Source organism: Strongylocentrotus purpuratus, unplaced genomic scaffold (genome assembly GCF_000002235.5).
Source record: "Strongylocentrotus purpuratus isolate Spur 01 unplaced genomic scaffold, Spur_5.0 spur5_scaffold_10, whole genome shotgun sequence".
Classification (NCBI taxonomy): domain Eukaryota; kingdom Metazoa; phylum Echinodermata; class Echinoidea; order Camarodonta; family Strongylocentrotidae; genus Strongylocentrotus; species Strongylocentrotus purpuratus.
Window position 1 is genome coordinate 16,246,281 of NW_022145595.1, and position 20,304 is coordinate 16,266,584.

Below are 20,304 nucleotides of genomic sequence, written 5' to 3' on the forward strand. Positions count from 1 at the left end.
TTATTACAAATATAATATTCTAAAGGTATCTAATCTTATTAGCTTTTCATCTGATAAAAGAACTACTTTACCTTTTCTCTGCAGCCGAATCTCCGCATTCAAGAAAGGGATCTCCAATAGCCGGAATACTGATCTAAGAGAGTAAACAAAATCGGAATACGGGAATTTTATTTGTTATTTCAAATTCCCCAAAGCTAATGTTTGCAGTCATTTTTACTAAATAAATATGAATAAAGACTTCAATTCCTCATCTAATTAATGAAAACTTTCATTACATGATTTCTTTTCCTTCTAGACACAAAAGCAAGTAAAACTGTAATCAATGTCATATAATTTAAACACAAACTTCATTAATTAAAAATAAATTTAGGATAATGCGATATATACTCAATCAAATTTAACGGTGTGACGTACCATTTCTTCGAAGGTCTTTTTGGTCCTGTTCAAATTCGCAATCTCGAGTTTCAAGTGTGCATTGAGTTGGTTCATGTCATCGAGAGCCTGGAACAGGTCAGTGATGCAGATTGAATCCCCAACCTTTTCTATGAGTCCATACTGAATGGCGGCTGCGGCCACTGAAGCTTTCATACTCTGAAGAAAAGAAAAAAACAGAAAGAGTAAAATAATTGAGGAATTCTAAACGAAATGCACATATATATATTTAATTAGTTTTGGGATTTGAGGCCTCTATAAGGATGTTGAAATCAATCTTGTGTCAATTTACATTTATCATATTGTGTTTTCGCCCCATAGAGATCTTTACTTTCAGAGAGTTGGTCGACAGTATAATTATGTTTAAGCTTAAATGAAATTTAATCGCCCAAGACAGACTAGCGGAGCTATTTGGTAACTTATTCCTTTCGAATAGCGCGCTGTTTTGGTTTTGAACCCAGGCGTCCTGTTTTCAAGACTTTTTGTTGTTAAACTTGATATAAAAAGTATTCGAAATTAAAAAAAAATAGAAAAATAAAACTGAGATGGGAGGCTTCTTACCTGTAGTTCTTCCTCACATTCCTTCTGTTTATTCTCAGCTAGTAATAATTTCTCCTCCAGGAGAGCAATCATTTCGATCATCGTGGATGCTTTCTCTTTAAGCTCCTAGGAGATAAAGGTTTGGATATTGTTAGGTCTTTACTTGCACGGGCTTAGCATATTTCACTGTTAATCGATAAGTGCTCTGTCTACACACTATTTCTGCGAGAAAAAATAATAACGAGAATAATCAAAATTTGTATATATAGATAATACTTTTTTTTAATTATTAAAAAACATTATGAATAATTATGATAATGATAATAATAATAATAATAATAATAATAATAATAATAATAATAATAATAATAATAATAATAATAATAAATAATAATAATACTACTACTACTACTACTACTACTACTACTAATAATAATAATAATAATAATAATATTAATAATGATAATAATAATAATGATACATGTAATGATAATAATTACAATATTTTACTTACCTCGTTGTTTTTCTTCTGGAACTCTATTTGATTTTTGAGACCTCTGTTGTGAACGTTAAGATCTTTGATATCATCCTTGTAGTCGTCAGCCATAGCGAAGGCAGTCTTAACTTTGTTCTTAGCCAGCTGTAGGGATGGCAAAACAAACAATAAAGTTAAGACTCATTCGTGACATATAGAATTGAACATTCCAGGGATCAATGATAACTATATATGTAAATTTCTTTGGACTCACGGGGATAAGAATTTTACTAAGGAGAAAAGAAAGAGAATGCAAACGCGTCTAGAATTCAAGTACTGTTTCATTACCTGACCCGCAAACCTTCATGGCAAAAGAACTTTTTCTTTTGTTAGAACTTAAACAAAATCTATATTTATATAAATAAAATTGTACCACAAAGTTTTTACCTTGATTTCATACTCGAGTTTCTTATTCTTTTCCTCAATCTCCATTCTGAGTTCTTCCGCTTGTTCGACCTTTTCCATGGCAGCCTTATTTTGCTCCGTGAATTCCTGAAGAAGAAAAAAAAAAGAATCGTAAATCGGAAACGGATTACAGACATGAAAATATTGTCACTTTTCCTAATTCCTGAAAACACACAAAAAGGTATTAAATGAAGGCTAACATTTGTTAAAGCTTATCTGCCGTAGTTTACAGGAGGGATTAGACCGCCCTGCAAGGTCACTGGACATGTGGTTATCTCATCAACTCAGCTCTCAGTTAACATAAGAAAAAGAGGATCATGGGGGACCAATGGTCACCGATTAGGCATTGTTTGTTATATAGAGGGCGCAAGTAGCTACAAGTAGTGCAGTGGGCCTTTAAGCTTCATTTTTTAATTATGCTCACGTTCTAGGTAATAACCCTTATACCGACAACGTTTCATTTTCATCCATTGCTGTGATCTATACTTCAAAAACAATATACGAATTGTTTGCATTTCGATTTTCCTGAATCCTTATGCATTTACCTAACTGACTTCAACAACTTTTTTCATCTTCCTTAAGGCCCGGTCACACAGGGAGGACGCATGGGGAACGCACGGCCAGCGCATTGGAAATTTGCAATTTGGGCCAGTGCGTTGTCGTTCGCTAGGCGTGCGTCATCATTCGTTACTCGTTCGTCGAGCGCGCTGGACCAACGCTGGACCAGCGCTATGCATGCGTCGTCATTCGCTGTGTGCGTCGGGATTTTTTGAGCATGCTCAAAAACGTGCGCCGAGCTCGACGCATGAATATACACGCCAAAGGCACGCCAGACATGCGCCGGAGCGCGCTAGACCAGCGCCAGACATGCGTGGAGCGCGCTAGACCAGCGCCAGACAAACGCGGAGCACACGCCCTGTATACGCACAGCGCGCTAGCTACACGCCGTGCATTTTGTGTCAGCTCGCTAGCTTTTCCAAAATTATGACAAAAGTTAGGCACACGTTCTTTTCCGATTTCCAATGCGCCGGCCGTGCGTCGTAGAACGCGGTGCATGCGTGGACCATTCGTCCAGCGCGCTAGCAACACGCTGTGCATTCGTGGAAGTTGTTTTCATGTGCGCTCTGTGTGCGCCCTGTGTGCGCCCTGTGTGCGCCCTGTATACGCCCCGTATGCGTCCAGCGCGCTATGCATTTGGTGTCAGCTAGCTGTATAGCTTCGACAAAAGTTGGGCGCACGACAACGCACTGGCCAAAATTGCACATTTTCCATGCGCCGGCCGTGCGTCCCCCATGCGTCCCCTCTGTGTGACCGGGCCTTAAGATAGGCTGTGCACAACTTTTTTTTTTTTGAATTACCTTACACAGCTTTACAGAACAAATTTACAGTGTATGTACTTGGAGAGCACCAAAAAAAAAATTAATATACTAATGTAAAGCGCTTTGAGCATGTTTTTGTAAAGGCGCTATATAGTATGTAATTTTATTTTGTTTATGTTGTGTTTTAATCTTTTCTTTAAAATTATAATACAATATTATCCTCACCAGACGCTCTTTCTCAGCAGTCTCTAATTTCTCCTGGAGCTCTCTCCTGTCCTGCTGTATGTCAGCGATCCTCTTGTCGAGTATTTCAGTCGCTTTGTGGATGATTTCCAGTCTTACATCGGATTCCTGAATTAACATGAACATGTTCAATATAAAAGTAGATTGGTGTATACATTGGTATTGATGGTAATAAAGGTGATGCAGATGATGATGAGGTTGATGATGATGATGATGATGATGATGGTGGTCGTGGTCGTGGTCGTTGTAGTGGTCGTGATAATGATGATGGTGTTGGTGGTTGTCGTCGTGATATTAATGATGATGATGATGATGATGGTGATAATGATGATGATGATGATGATGATGATGGTGATGGTGATGATTATGATGATGGTGGTGGTGGTGGTGGTTGTGGTGGTTTTGTTTGTTGTCGTTATAATGATGGTGGTGATGATGGTGATGACGATGATGACGATGATGGTGATGATGATGATGATGATGATGATGACGGTGACGATCATGATGATGATGGTGGTGATGATGATGATGATATTGATAATGGGAATGATGGTGATAATGATGATGATGATGATGATGATGATGATGACGGTGATGATGATGATGATGGTGGTGGTGGTGGTGGTAATGGTGGTGGTAATGGGGGTGGTGGTGGTTGTCGTGATTATAATGATGATGATGATGATGATGATGATGATGATGATGAAGATAATTATGGAAATTACCATAATGATGTGAAATGTGAAAAACGAGTTTGTAACCAATGAATTATGCATCGACTGTAATCATAACTATGTTATAGATTCAAACATGAAGTTATAAAGAGGGACTTGTAATAGCAATGGTTTAGGTCTCGGACATTCTTAAAATTACATATTACTATTTTCAGATTATAATATCCTTTTTTCAATTGTAAACACTAAAAAAAGAATATTAACTATTTTTGTTTTACCTGGCATTCCTTGCGACTGTCTTCAAGTTCCATGGAAAGTTCTTCCTTTTCCTCAATCAACTTTGAACCAAGTATGTGACGATTTTCACTATCTTGACTAACAGACTCGAACTGATCTTGCAACAGCTATCAGGAAAAACAAAATCGAAACCACATTTATAAAACATTGTATACATGTGTACGGGTACATATTAATTCTTCCAAAAGTGCCTCTAAGAGCATTTTATTCCAAATCAATTCAATGTTTATTATTCACAAATTCAATAAATCATACATAATACACAGATTCTCAAGAAAAAAAGTGACCAAGGCCAAAAGCCGGAAGCGGAAATAATGAGAATTTCTCCCCCTCCCCCAACAAAAAAACGCTATTGAGATTACTTCTTCATTGTCAACAACATTCAGTTCAGAAATAAATTTCGAAATATAAAATAAAAACATGAAAATTCAAAGATCAAAATAGGCCTTACCTATCTTGAAAATATAATGAAAGAAATACCTGAAACTGTGCCTGACTGTTTTGAAGTTGTGTCAAAAGATTGGCCTTTTCTTTCTCCCATTTCAAGGCTTCTTGCTCGAACTGTGCTTTTTCGGTGGCTGCAGCGGCGACTTTTTCTTCTAAGACCTGAAGAAAGTAGAAAAATAAAGACATTTTGAGGTTATGGGCATGGGTTAGCGGAGGAATAGAAGAGATTCATAATGTAATTAATTAACTCGTGTACTCAAATGCTTGAAGCTACGACACGAAGTCCTAAACATAAGCATACAGACAGCCATATTTTATTTGAGAGAGAGGAAAGTGTCGAATCGAAATGAGGTTAACTAATTGTTTATTCTGTTTGAAAAAAGAGCCAATAATTAAAAAAAAAAGAAAAAAAAATCCTCAATAACTATATCTTTTCCTATACATATCAAGAGACTGCAATATTTGTCTTTTTAAGAATACGTGCCCCTATTTTAATTGCGCTTGAAAAAAGTAACCCATTGCGAAGTCCTTTTGAGATTTATTACCTGACATAGCTCCATACTTTTCTCAAGTTCCTCGAAAAGTCCATCGTCTTGACTCTCAACGTGTGTAGGTTCCTGACGGAGTTTCTCATTGTCTTGGTTCAAACTCTCCATCTCTTCTTGGAGATGCTAATTATTATAAATAGATCAAACATATAACATAAACGTCAAAATATGAAATTAATTTTCCAGGCAAAGTTTAGATTGTACAGTATATCTGTAACAGATTGAACAGACTTCACACTGTTACAAAAATATGGCAATTCTGATCACGACAAACTGCATCGATCGTTTAAGTTTCCTTAGCGTCCAAACATTTCAAATCGATTTAACCGAGCAATATGATAGAGAGTAATGTATATTCTCACCGCATGAACTTATATCTTCTACAATATTTTTCAAAGCGTTTCATGTGTCAGGAAAACATGGTGTAATGACACATTTGCAATGGGTGTTCTCTCTCTCTCTCTCTCTCTCTCTCCCTCTCTCTCTCTCTACAATATATATATTACCTTGCATAGATTACGCATGGATCCGAGTGAAGTTGAAAGGGTGCCATTTTCCTCCTTCAGTTTTGCAGCAACTTCTTGTTCTTTCTCACCTTCTTCTTCCAAAGAACTAAGTTTATCTTCCAGTGCCTGTTAGAAGGAGATGAAATTTGATTTATTCAATTTTTAAAGTTTCCTTTCTCCTTTCCAGAGAAAGGGAAAAGAGGTGTTGTGGCGTAGTGGATAAGTCGTCGGACTGTGAATCACAGGGTCCGCGGTTCGAGTCCCGCCGCGGCACTAATGTCCTTTGGCAAGACATTGATCTACACTTGCCACTCTCCACCCAGGTGTTAAATGGGTACCGGTGGGAAGGAATTTCTTGAAATGCTGTGAGCGTCGAAATCGGCAGCCTATAGCATAGCCGGGTAATGTTGGAGCGCCTTGAGGACCTTGCAAGGTCAATACGTGCGCTATGTAAGAATCCAATATTATTATTATTATTAGATCACGACTTCACAGTTCTTTTCAAGTGGTATTTCAATCAGCGCCATTAATTCCTATAGTTTAATATTGTCTAGTTGTTTATTACAAGTTACAACATAGACTTCAGCAGCAATCAAAATCATATATAATCATTATCGGTTACTACTTTTAAAAGAAGATCCATTACTGGTCAATTTTGGAAAGTTGGAAAGCGTCTAATGATTTATATGTTCATCCCTATTTACATGATTAAGATAGACCTATATTACAAAAACAAGCAATGAGAATTTTGGCCTAATAAATTACAAAACGTCCAAACTTATTAATTAAGTATATTGAATATTGTGTTGACAGAGTATCATTCATTTTGCGCTGTTTTTGTGTGTAGATAGTGTACATAATCGTAGCTATCTCTACTTACATATTTCTCCTTGTACCCCTGTCCTATTTCAGTTGATAGTTTGTAATTATCTTCAGCCAAGCTGTCAGCCAGAGATTGAAACTCTATCTTCTCCTCGTGTAAAATATCATATTCTTCTTCCAGTGCCTATGAGAGAGAGAGAGAAAGAGAGAGAGAAAGAGAGAGAAAGAGAGACAGAGAGAGAGAGAGAGACAGAGAGACAGAGAGAGACAGAGAGAGAGAGAAAGAGAGAGACAGAGAGACAGAGAGACAGAGAGAGACAGAGAGAGAGAGAGATGGAGAGACAGAGAGAGAGACAGAGACAGAGAGTGATAGAGAGGCAGAGACAGAGAGTTAGACAGAGACAAAGACAGAGACAACAAGAGATACAGAAAGGGATGAGAAGGAGGGGGTTGACAGAGGAAAATGGAAAGCTTTTTTTTAATTCTCTTTTTGATAGATTCCAAAAGAACATCTAAGGGTGACATCAGTCTATGTAATGATTACACCAAATTTCATTACCTCAAAAAACAAATCATTCAAATTATTTTGTCATTGTGTTATTTTGGTTATGAAAGAGATATATCTGTCATATTGAGTTATTTTTAATGTGATTCTTCATATTTTTCATTAAATAATCAAAGTTACCTGATATTTCTGAGTGGCTTCCTCAAGCCGAGTTGAGAGGTCGTCGTGTTTCTCTGCTTGACTGTTAGGTTGTTTCTTTTCAGGATCCGTTTTCTTTCTGATGACCGGGATTATCTCCCCCAGGAACTAAATGAATCAATTGAATATAATTATGTGGTAATTAAATATGTCAAAATTAATGTATACATTTATATTCTGTTTTAGATTCTGTTTATCATTCATTTCAGTCTCCCGTTTAAATATTTTCATAAAGCCAATGGCATAATGATAGCTCTTATACAACAATAATTGTAATACTAGTACTAGTAGTCTAGTCTGTACGCACGATTTGTTTTATTCTCTTTGCCAAACTCCGTTAACATTACATGGCATTTTATTCTAAGCGTTTGGGTCTGTAATTATTTGATCCTGCGTAACTCAAAGCTTTAGAAGTTGTTGATGTTGAGTCAATCTTTTTCCATATAATTTCAATGTTTTCGATAGTATTTGATTAAACTTTGTAAAGTGATTTTCTTTCCTGTCCTAAATTTGTGTAATGAATTTGTTATATTTTTAATCTATCTAGTTAAAACAAACCTACTCAGAAGAACAACCTGATAGGAAATTGTACCTGGCGCTGTTTGGGAGTCTTCCTGAGTTTAAACTTCTGTTCATGTCTCTCCTCTGTAAAACTATTATAGCGAGGCTGGAATGATTCTATCTCCTCCTGGAATGATTCTCTCTCCTCTTGCATGGGTTCTATCTCGTCGTCCCATTCTAGTTCTCCCCCTTGGTCCTCGGCTGTGAAACTCTGTTCTGGTTCCTAAGAAAATTAATGCAATCTCTTGATAAAAAAATATATACGCTTCGTTTCAGATATTGAAGAAAAGAGTAACAAAATTACCGATTGTAGATTTATAATTACATGAGAAGACACTGCCTTCGTCCGATGTCCGTTTCTAGAATGTTATTAGTACCTTACATTAATGTACATTCTTCTTTGTTATATTCAATGCATGTTTTATTCTATTTTTATATTTTGACTTGTGCTTTTGTATTGTTTATACCTGATATTGCTGGAGACGTTCACTGAGCTGAGCTGAAAGTTCGTCTTTTTCCCCCTCCAAGCTGAGAGTAAGAGTCTGCAGTTGTTTCTTCTCCGCATACACAGCCGCGAATCCCTCTTCCAATTCCTACCAAAATGAATTCAATTTGCACAATAATCTATACATATAAACAAATATGGAGTTGGAGAGGCAATTAGAAAGCCATTGTTTTTTTCCTTCAACTGAAAGTACAAGATTGTACATGCCATTTTTTGAAAATATTCAATGTAATCATCTGATCTTTTTCGAAGATATAGTCATAACATTACAGATATGAAATAATCCTATCAGAACATAATTTTCAATCACCAATTAGTGTTTATATACCTGGTATTGTTTATGAGCTTCACTCAGCTGAGCCGAAAGATCATCTTTCTCTTCTTCCATGCTGTCAGCGCGAGATTGAAGTTGGTCTTTCTCTTCATTCACAGCTTTTAGTTGATTGTCCAATTCCTATATCAAATTAAATAAAATAAGTACTTGATTGATATTTGTGTCGAAGAAAGAAAGGGAGAGCAAGAGAGAGGCGAAGAACATGAAAATAATACGCTTACAATACTTTCATTAATTCACATTATTTTATCATAATGATAATAATAATAATATTGGATATTTATATAGCGCACATATCCACCATGCATGTTGCTCAAGGTTCTCCAACTATAGTTCATCATTTATTCAAAACCATATATCTAAATCCTATAAAAAAAACTACCAATACTGTAGATGAAAGAGGGAACAAAATTAAAACGCAAGGGTTTAACTTACCTTCTTATCCTTCTGCATGTTTTTGATTTGAGAAGAAAGATTGTCCTTTTCTTTCTGTACCACTTCCATCCCACTTTCAAACTTCTTGAGCTGCTGAGATGCTTTGGCAAAATTTTCCTCCACCTTCTGTTGAACACAATTAAGAAAAAAAAGACATACTGTAATAAACCTCATGAAATACTGAATTTCTGATGATAATAGCCGATGGCGTATCAAGTAAGTGAAGGAAGGGACGTCTCCTCCCCCCCCCCCCCCCCCACAAAAAATAATAATAATCAAACTTGCAAAGAGTTTAACATGCAGGAAGCCCAAGTACATCCTCTCCTCGGAAGATTTCAATAATAAATCACTCCTTTTCCCCCTTATTTCTGAGTATTGACATGACTCGTTTTTATCCCTTTTCTATGAAGCTTACAACAAGCTAGGGGAAATGGGGTTAGCAATACATATTTACATAATTATGTATTATACATATTATTTGGTTTGTTCTGATACACAGCTATCTAGTTCTCACATTCATTACAAAATGAGGTTATCGATGGATCCCATTTGTGAGGGTGGTAGTATACTTGTTTGTATTCTAACACTATGCTCTCACAAGAATCCTACAGCTATTAAATTTAATTTTTGACAATATTGTCATGATGGCCAAGCTACCTGACAATCTTGCTGACTCTGCTCTAGTTCTGTGGAGATGTCGGCCATTTTGGTTTTCAAGTGGGCGATCTTTTCTCGAAGCTTCTCAACTTCTCGAGTCATGGCTGCCATCTTTCCGTCAACATCAGTGTGCTAAAAAAGTTCCGGGGCAACCAAATTATAATTATCGATGGGTAAGTAAAAAATGCTAAATTATATTTGCCCGACTGGCATGCAAAACGTTGTATTCTTTTATAGTGGTTTACTTGATTGAATTCGGGACAGTGTTGTTGGGGAAAGTGCACGAACGTTTAAGTAAAGGTAGTTATAAAAACTTTGACATTTTTGTTATGGAAAAGGTAGATTAAAGATAAGCGAATAAAATATAGGATTAGAATAACAGATTTAAGAGTGTCGCATTTACATGAAATGTCAGTGAGGGAAACTTTATAATTCCATGAATATTTCCATTTTATTGTAATTTCATTTAAATTTGCAATTGAATATTGCAAATCATTGTTATCTGAATATTCCTCAAAATCCTTTTTGAAGGTTTAAAGTGAATAAACAAGTGGTTTAAATAATCGTAAAAAACAATTGTTTACTTCTTGGGTCCCGACAGGGTTGGCAATGCCGGCCACCTTCTCCTGGCGAGTTGTATTCTTGGTCATCACGCGGTGTTTCTCCTTTTCACCCTGAAATAAAAAATTAAAAATATCAATAGTGAAAAGTAGTATATCAAACAATAATGCTATGCTTTTTTTTTATTGTTGTTGTTGTTGCGCAGGTGCATGTACATATACATATTATTGACGATTTAAATTAGAATGATCATGATGTTTCCTTAAGTTAGTCAGAAATTATAATTGATGATATTTCGATATTCAAATCAAAATTGTTAAAGATTCAAAGAAGCATTGAAAATGGGCGAATGCCTATGGATTATAATGTTCCTTGATAACTCTGTTAGTGTCTTTTTACCTTGAGTTTTGACTTAAGATGTTTTAGCTTTAACTTGAGAAGAGAGGCCTCACTGGCGTGACTGTCCTGTTTTGCGAGAAGGACTTCGTTCTCTCGCAGTGCGGACTGTATCAAAGCAATGACAACAATGGTGATTAGGATAAGGATTTTTATTTTGCTGGTAAAAAGAAATAATTAACGACATCAACGAAAAAGCCAACCAAAGCAAAACAAAACTTCTTCTTTGTCTCCTGAATTCCTTTTTACATTTTTTCTATTTCTTCTTCTTTTTTTTTACCTTTTATTTTGCTTCTTTTTCTTTCTTTCTTTCTTCTTCATCTTTCTTCTTTTTCTCCTTTTTATTTTTCTATTCCTTCCCCTTCTCCTTCATCTTTTCTAAGATTTCCCTTTTCTTCGTCCCCTTCTTCTATCTTCTTCTTTCTTTCTTATTTTCCTCTTGTAATTCTCAGTAATCTGTCATCTTGTACTTGTCTTTATTATCAAGTGAATTTTTTAAAACCAATGATGTTCTAACATGTCTTCAATGAGCGAGATCAAATAAAAAAGATGACCACAATGATAATGGCTCAGCGACAGTCATGGTTGAGCAGTGGTCTCGTAACCGAGAGGTCCCAGGTTCGAAACCAAGTCGATGTGCCAGTGCCCTCTGGTAAGGCATTAATCATCATTACCAGGAGAGGAATTGAAGCCGTCGGTCCCCTGGTTGCTTAATTACGAGCTTACACACGCTGTCTTATAGCAGTCAGGTAAAACGATCAAACAATAATAGATTTTGTACCTACCCGTAATCTTTCCGTGTTTCGTCTTAGAAGAAGATCGAGGCACTCACACTGATCACCACATTCCTGGATCAAAGAGATCGATTCTCGACGTTGATCAATCAAACCCTGACACAAAAAAAAAAAAAACAAGAAAAGGATTATTAAAACACTCATGAAAGTCAAGAAATATAGGAGTTGGCAACTGCATATATTTTACCAATCCCGCCACTATGGCCCGAATTCAAAAAGGAGGTTTGTCGACAAACCGAGGTTTATGTGCGTCATACGACGCGTTTCGACGCGTTTTTACAAACCTTGGTTTGTAAAAGACAAAAGGAGGATTGTCGAAACAAAAGGAGGTTTGTCGACAAACCTCCTTTGTGAATTCGGGCCAATAAGGCCAAAGGAGAGATGAAATAAAGCTACATGTTAATGACAGTTTTCTTTTAGTTGCAGATATAAATGCCTTGATCATATTTGCTCACACTCTGAATTCGTAATTGCGAGATGATATTTCTTTTTCTCTAAGAAATACTTGGCTGATCTGCATCGTAACTCGTCGGAAAATGTTAATGTTTAGATTCAAATGTTTTTTACGATATATTTTTGACATATTTTTATACTCATGGTACGTGCATGAAATACGAATATAAGCTAGGATAATCTTTACCCCCCCCCCCCCTTTTTTTTTAACAAACAATCTCTACTCTGCAATTTTTTTAATTATTAGTCAATGTTCTTAATGGAAAGCGAATTTGGTACACACCTGGAGGAGTTTGGCTAGCTCCACATTCTTCTTCGTAACCCGTGATATATCTGCTTCGTGCTGTGAGATCAGATCATCTTTCTCTTGGTGCAGGCGCTGCAAAAAAGCAACCAAAAGACAAGCAAATCTCAAGGGATAACGGCCTGATTTATCACTCATTAGTGGGGTAAAAAAATGGACTTGAACTTACAAAACTATCATTGTTATTTTTGCTTTTCTCCCTGAAGAAATTGCAGAAATGCAATATTTTCAGGGAGAACTCTGTTTTTTGTTTGTGTGTATGTTTTGTATTTTGTTTATATCATGTTAAATTTATTTTTTGCAACCTTGACTTTTATCATAATGTGCGAATAAAGAACATGAAATGAAGAGAAGGACCATAATAATTTGATAAGCACACTGACATTAAATTAAATATTTTCGAATTATATAATCAATGAAATCATACTTTCTCAGAAATGTTAAAGACCGTCAATACTACTGGGCCAGAAGGAATTAGACCACACAGCGAGGTCACTGCTGCAGGTGGCTATCTCATTAACTCAGCTCTCAACTAACATAAGAAAAAGAGGATCATGGGGGACCAATAGGCACCGATTGGGGAAGTTTTCTATATAGAGGGAGCAAGTAGCTACAAGTAGGGCAGTGGGGCTTTAAAGGGAATTTACAAAATGAAAACACAAAGAATGGAAGAGCTGTTTTAAAGTGACACTCCAAAATATAGCCCACGGAAAAAGAGGCTTATCCCTCAGAGGATCACAATATTCTGAGAAATATTCTTCTACAGTAGATCTTATGACCAAAGATTTCGCGATAATGTACCTCGAGTTGTAGACCTTGTTCTTTCATTTGCCTGAGCGAATCGTCAACTTTGTTTTCCACCAGCACATGGTCATCTTCGGCTCCGTCTCTTACAGGATGACTCTGAGAAGTAAAATGCGGTATCAAGTGATTTGATCAAATTCACTTATAAAACACTATTAAGGTGTATGATATTTCGAATTCATGAGAATATCTGAATTCTTTTGACAACTATTATTATCACTTAGAAAGAAATGACCAGTGTTATTGCTATGGTGGATCCTGCTTATTGTACATATGAACTTTATATTTACACCTTGCAGTTCTTAATAATACTAAATGCAACCCTATATTACCTGGAGTTGTGAAGTCAGATCTTTCTTCTCCTGTTCCAAGTCGGAGATTTTCCTTTGCAAGGTCATAACAAGGCTTCCGCCCTTGCTCTCTGTTCGGTCATGCGCCTATATAATTATTATTAAAGATAATAGTTAAAGAATATTATTTTCATAATTCATGATTACGAATTCTCAATTAAAGGGACTTGGTAACATTGTTCAGATGAGATTTTAGGTGAATGTAAATCGTCACAAAGCAATAAAATGGCTCTACATTCCATTACATACATTTAAGTGTTGACAGATTTTTTACAGCCTGTTTTATGTCCTTTTTTCATGGAAAAACGGTTGGAAAAATTCAAAAATGGTTGGGAGAATTTACTGTTAATCACTGTTAGAGGGTGTCATACATTGACGCCTTCAAAGAAAACCATAGATATCTTCGTGGATTGAGAATTTTGTTAGAATTTTTTGCATGTCAGAAGGAATATAGTAAGTAACATTTTATACAAAAATTAAGCAATTTTTTCATCAACCTTCAACAATGTTACCGAGTCACTTTAAAGATGGACTAACTTTAAATCATAAAAACTATATCATATAAAAATCATATAAATCATATAAAAAATAATACCTTTGGCATTGTGAAGTCATAGACGGTCTTCCTAAAGAACTCAGTAGTCTTTTGATCTTGCGACTCGGGTTTGGGAAGGTCTGTCTGGGTGTCCTTAGACTTTTGGGTCTGGAGTTGATTTAAAAGATAAAAAGGCAGTCAAGATCATAAAACTTGTTATCAATAACAAATGCTAAATATCTGTGACAAATTTGCTCTCAGCCAATCAAATGCCACGATTTTCGTAGCTTATAATAGTTATTGTAATTTCTTATTGATTACAAGTTTTATGAAACAGGGCCTTGTTTCTATTTCACCTGTTTTCGAAATGATTATCATTGGCCAAGCCTTTCCCTCTATAGCTTTGTATTCACACTCTATTTCCTGATATGATTTCATTTCTTTCTCATGCTCTCTCTCTTTCTCACTCTCTCTTTCTCTCTCTATCTCTCCCTTTCTCTATCTCCCCCTCTCTCTTTCTTTCTTCTAGCTGTCTCTTCATCTCTCTCTCTCTCTCTCTCTTTCTCTCTATCAAAAATTCGTTCACGGAGCTTTTGATTTTATATTTTTGATATCATCCTGAAAAAAATTGATTTATTTGATGTTATTATGTACCTCAAGGTTTGTCTCAAGTTCTTGTTTCTGTTTCTGCAAGATGGCGATTTCTTTCTCCAGCTCCAAGATCTGATTGTCTTTCTTGGACTCGCTGGTTTGTAGTTTCTATTTAGCACAAAGATAAAAGAACATGTAAGTCATGGAGTTTTTAAAGTCATTTGAATTTTGATGGATCACCATTATTGTAATAATGCCTTGTCTTGTTTTGTTTTTGTTTTTTAAATTATTATTTGCCAAAGTTATGTTCACGCATTATCGTTATGACTATGATTATCATTATCAAATGTCTGCATGATTTAATGTTTTTTTTTAATTAATAGTAGTTTCATTATCGTTAACACTATACAAGTCAATTGCTTCAATGTCTTGTTGCCTTATTTGCACTGTGTTTATATACATATCAACTTTTACTATGGTTCATTATTTTCAAAGTAAATTATTACACTTGTGTTTGAAATGAAATGATATAAGTGTTATACCTTTAGATCTACAATCGCGTCATCCTTCTGAACTTTCAGCTCACCAAGTTCCTGTTTTAGAGACAAGACTTGAGCGCTTGCCTGAACTTCAGCTGTTCGTAGGCTCTGAAACAGAATATGACATTATAAATCTTTAGAACGTTTTTTTCAAATTAAACAGAATCTTGTTCTCAGTTTAAACTTTTAAAAAAGAACGACCCCTTAGGGTTAGGAATGTAACAAAATGGTATTACCTCAAGTTCTGATTCTTTATAACGTTTTGTTCAAAATAAATAGAATCTTATTCTCAGGTTAAACTTTTGATATAGAATGAATCCTTGGGAATGTAGTAAAATGGTATTACCTCAAGATCTGATTCCAGTTCCTTCTTCTGTTGTTCCCAATCGACAGCAGCGTTGTCCTTAGCATTAGGCCTATCTAAGTCCTGCGGGTTAGCAGAGTAATGTATACTGTATATAATATAATAATAATCATGATACTTATCCGATAACTAAGGTATGCTTACTGCAAACAATAATTTCACTTTACAAACTGGATCAAGTTCGGCTATCATGTGAAAAAAATGTATGTGATTATTATTCTGAATTGCACATTATTTTTGACATCAGTCATGTTCCAATTTCATAGAAAAAACAAATTGTTGATTGCGGCAGTATTGTCTTGGTGACTCATGGTTGTATACACTCATACCTTGATCTGTAGATTGAGAAACTGGTTGAGTTGTTTGGTGTCATCCAGCTCTGATTGAAGGTTAGAAACAACCTCTCCGGCTTCCTCGTAACGCTGAAGCAAATCCTGAAGAAAATAAGATTTAGATAACGTTAGAATAATTTAATTGAGGTTTAATCATACATTATTCGGCTTCATTCAATCACTTAGATTCAATATCACTATTTATAAGTCAACAGAGTGCAAAGACTTTATCAAACATTCAAATAAGTTTCATGAGAAGTAGTTTAAAGCATTTAAAGATGAATTCTTAGTCCCTTTATGTTATCTTTATGAATAGAAGCATATTTTTCATATAGATGTAACTCCCTCATTTTAAATTTTTTCGAAGGGTTCCCTGGTTAATGTGCATATGGAATGCTGTTGTTTATTACTATTAGGGTTTCGTTTTCATTGCTCCTATTGAAGATTTTCTTCATAATATCCACCCTTGACCTCCCTTTTCTTTTTAGATGGCTCTGTTTTTTGTTGGCTTATTTGTGGGTGTGTTTTTTTTCTTACTTGTTTGTTTGTTTGTTTGTTGATGTGTTTTTTCCACAAATAATCAACCTACCTCAATCTCAAGCGTCTTTCTGCCATTGCCAATTTGAAGATCACTGATCTTGTGCTCCAGGTCGTTGACAAGTTTGGCGGCTGACTTGCGCTCTTCTTGGGTTTGCTATGAAGTTGAAGATAAAATTTCACAAATCACGTCAAATTTGAACAGAAAGGAGGTAAAGCCACTAAGTACAGATGGTTCTGACACAAAGTGATGGAATCCTCTATATGACATTAAAACTGCTCAGTTATATCATGCTTTTTATATTGCTCTTAATGTTTATTTTGTTTAAGACTACCACAGTTTATTTGCATGTTGGTTTTTGTTTGTTTGATAATATATTAATTATAAATTATGTATTACCTTCCGGTCAAGGTCCAGATAGTTGTTCCTGGTCTTGAGATCGTCCAGTTCATTCTCGAGTTCGACGATGCGATCGGTCTTCGTCCTCTCGAGATCTTGGACATTCTATCAAAGAAAATCAAGTCCCGAAAGTTACTTTCTATAATCCATCAATTTTAAAAGACATTGCATGTTTTACAAATAAAATTACATTGTAGACACACACAAACATTGAATCCCTGCTGTCGAATGATTTATTATTTTTTTGCTACATTTTTAGTTTTCATCATTATCATCACCTTGATCTCTTCCTTCTTGACCTTGACCATGTCATTGAGATTGATGACGTCATTCTTCATAGATGTGAAGGTGCTTTTCATCTCAGTGACTATGGTCGAGATGGGGGAGTTAGATGTGTCCACGTCCATTGCTCGAGCCAGATCCTGTCCAAAAAAGAGATGATTTTGTTTAAAACCGTTTATATTTCTTACATTCATCCGTTTGAATAATATTTTACCAAACAACCCTGTTAACATAATATTTTGAGACAAGTATCTCCTAAAAGTGATTATCTTTTTACAAAAATATTGATTTGTAACATGTATTTCTCAAATTATAGTAATATTTGTATTCAACAGTCACTTCGATCAAAGTATGTGTTAATTTATTTCTTTTGTTCTTTTTTCTGTCTTTTATGTTTAATTCTTCAAATCGAATTCCGTCTTGATATTATTTAAAAACAATTAACCTCATGGCTTAGTTAGGATGCCATTAAAAGACAGGAATATTCATCAATTTTTAGTTTTTATCTTACCAGGATAGACTCTTCTAGGTCAGCTTTGGAGTCTTTCTTTGGAAGAGAGTGGCCATTCTCTTTCAGTTCCTATAACACAATAACAGAAAATCATGATCAAGGATTCATAAAAGAATGATTATTATCAAAATTGTAAAAAATTGAAAACAAAACAAAATTAAATTAATTGTACAATAAAAAAATAAAATAAATTATTTAGAAAAATAAAATAAATTATTTAGAAAAATAAATAAAAACAGAAACGCAAAAGTTAGGCTAATGTTACAAAAAAAAAGTTTCCTTTCTTCAAGGTACTTCAGCTGACTGAACCATATCGTAATTTTAAAATCTGTACGTCATGCTCACAGAATGTGATTGTCTTTTTCTTAATTTTACTATTTGATCATATTTTTTCTTACACATATTAGCATTTTGCACTTGGAATTAAATTCTAGTTGATTTCTGGAAATCAACTACAGAAGGTCTTAAATGCTTGAAACAGGATGGATATCAGGAGCACACATCTAATATCTGACATGTTCAATTTCTCACTTATTCCTTAATTTTTACCTGGATGGTGTTGTTGAGCTTTGAGATGACGTGGCGCTGTCGGCTCCATGTGGAGCTGAAATAGCTAGCTAGGCCAGCAGGAGCATGGTGACCGGATACTCCAGCGATCTCTTTGCAGGTCTTCAAGAGTGCCTCATTACCCTAAAATCAAAGATGAAAACATTATTATCAGAGCAACTTTGAAATGACATGAACATTTTGTTGGATGGAAATCAGAACTTGAAAGATATCTGTTACTTTCAAATAACTGAGCATATTCTAGCGATCTCTTTGCATGTCTTCTATCCTCGTTACCCTAAAATCAAAGATGAAAAAAAATATTATCAGGGCAACTTTGAAATTACATGAAAATTTTGTTGGATTGAAATCAGAACTTGAAAGATATTTGTTACTTGCAAATAAACTGTGCATATTCTTATGAGAATAGAAGATTATAATTTGATTAAGCTAAAAAAAAAACATTTTTGGACCAACCCATATATCATTGCTCTTTCATGAAAGCCGATATGGTGAATCGTATCCCAATCTCCACAAGGAATTAATGTTTGAAACTTCGATCGGTTTTAACTACTAGCAATGCTTTTCATGAATAAGTTTACATCTACCTGAGATTAATATTTATTTTACGCATTTTTAATATCGCATTGCTTCGGAACAAGAAAAGAGATTTTCAATTTTAGAAACAATTTAAGCCTACCTTAATTGATGACTGCATAAAGCATGAATTAAAGATCATTATGTATTTTTTAGCTCCAATTTACCTTGATGGTTTTCTCAAGGTAAGCGGTTTGCTCTTTGGAAGTTCTGATGTACTTTTTGAAGGCTCGTGCAGTTCTGACCGCATTGACCTCGGAACCAAGGTTGAGCTCCTCTTGTACGTCAAACAAGAGAACATCATGGTCCTAGAATAGAGAGAAATTTGAATAGAGTTGGATAGGAATAAGACAGCTTTTATTATGATGGTAATGTAAAACTAGATACGCATACTAAAATTATTAAATATAACAATTTCGAGCTTTTTTCCTACTTAATGGTGCTATTGGAACAGCGAGTGGGGAACTTTGTTCCCCTAAAGGTAATGCCAGTGGCAAATCAATCTGAAAATTACTTAAATGATGAGTGAATAGATTATAATCACACAATCATCTCAGTAAGAATATAGTTTCATTCATGTTTTCTGCGAAGCGGACGGTGTGGTTTTAAAGAAATGTGATTTTGTGTGTATGCAAATGAATGCACAGACTGTAAAACTGAAAATACAAATTTCTTTCAAGTTTATAACTTGAACCTTTCAAATAAAAAGCTCAATTTGTACTTACCTTAAGATGTTCTGTCATCCTCTTGATCTTGTTGTCTGTGTGGGACATCTTTAGTCTCAATTTACAGACCGTTTCTGCCGGGGTGGTCGTAGGCGCAAGATCAAAAGATTCTTGAAGGAATTTCAGCAAAAGTTGCACGCTCTGCCAGAGGTAAGTATAGGGCAACATCGATAATGTTTAATGTCTGTGTCTTTGATTTTGATTCTAACCCTATCGAAATGTGATACAAATTGATGACATGGTATCCCCTGAGCCATCATCATCATTTTATCTTGATCATAATCGGTTCAGTTCAAATGAATGGATCATCATCATCATCGTCATCAAAAGATTTTAATATTGTCACAAATATTTAAATGACCAGTAGTAATATGTGCATTTAAACGAATATTTTGCGTGTGTGGGGTATTAATAAACATCGTGTAAATCAATTTAAGTTCTGTTGAATATAATCTCGCTTGCCTTTCGTGGCCATATACTAGCCGTCATCATCATGCCCTTTCCCCCGTTCTCCCTTTCTCTCTCTCTCTCTCTCTCTCAAACAAGTTCTCATATATTGTCAATTTCACTTACTTCGCCGCGGATTTTCTGTACTTTGAATGAATCTGCGGGTCGTGCACCAAGCTGTTCCTTCATGTGGGGTAAGATGGTATCACCCAACTTCCTCAGTCTACTTGGTAGAAGAGGAAGGTTTTTCTTCTGCTTTACTGTGACACTCAT

General features: G+C 35.3%; 1 protein-coding gene across 1 annotated transcript; it reads right to left on the reverse strand.

The window, feature by feature from the left end:
• Positions 1-387: 387 nt before the first annotated feature.
• LOC105445416 (myosin-4-like) lies at positions 388-20,304 on the reverse strand. Its single transcript, XM_030980146.1, has 31 exons — positions 20,158-20,304; positions 19,585-19,725; positions 19,027-19,167; positions 18,266-18,406; positions 17,717-17,785; positions 17,202-17,345; positions 16,924-17,028; positions 16,576-16,680; positions 15,984-16,088; positions 15,637-15,717; positions 14,815-14,919; positions 14,221-14,328; positions 13,273-13,374; positions 12,451-12,546; positions 11,706-11,810; positions 10,548-10,637; positions 9,964-10,095; positions 9,307-9,432; positions 8,866-8,991; positions 8,500-8,625; positions 8,064-8,255; positions 7,454-7,579; positions 5,947-6,072; positions 5,438-5,563; positions 4,926-5,051; positions 4,427-4,552; positions 3,457-3,582; positions 1,895-1,999; positions 1,487-1,612; positions 994-1,098; positions 388-591 (listed from the first exon to the last, which is right to left on the reverse strand). The coding sequence occupies exons 1-31, from the start codon at positions 20,302-20,304 to the stop codon at positions 388-390; spliced, it is 3,783 nt and encodes a 1,260-aa protein (XP_030836006.1).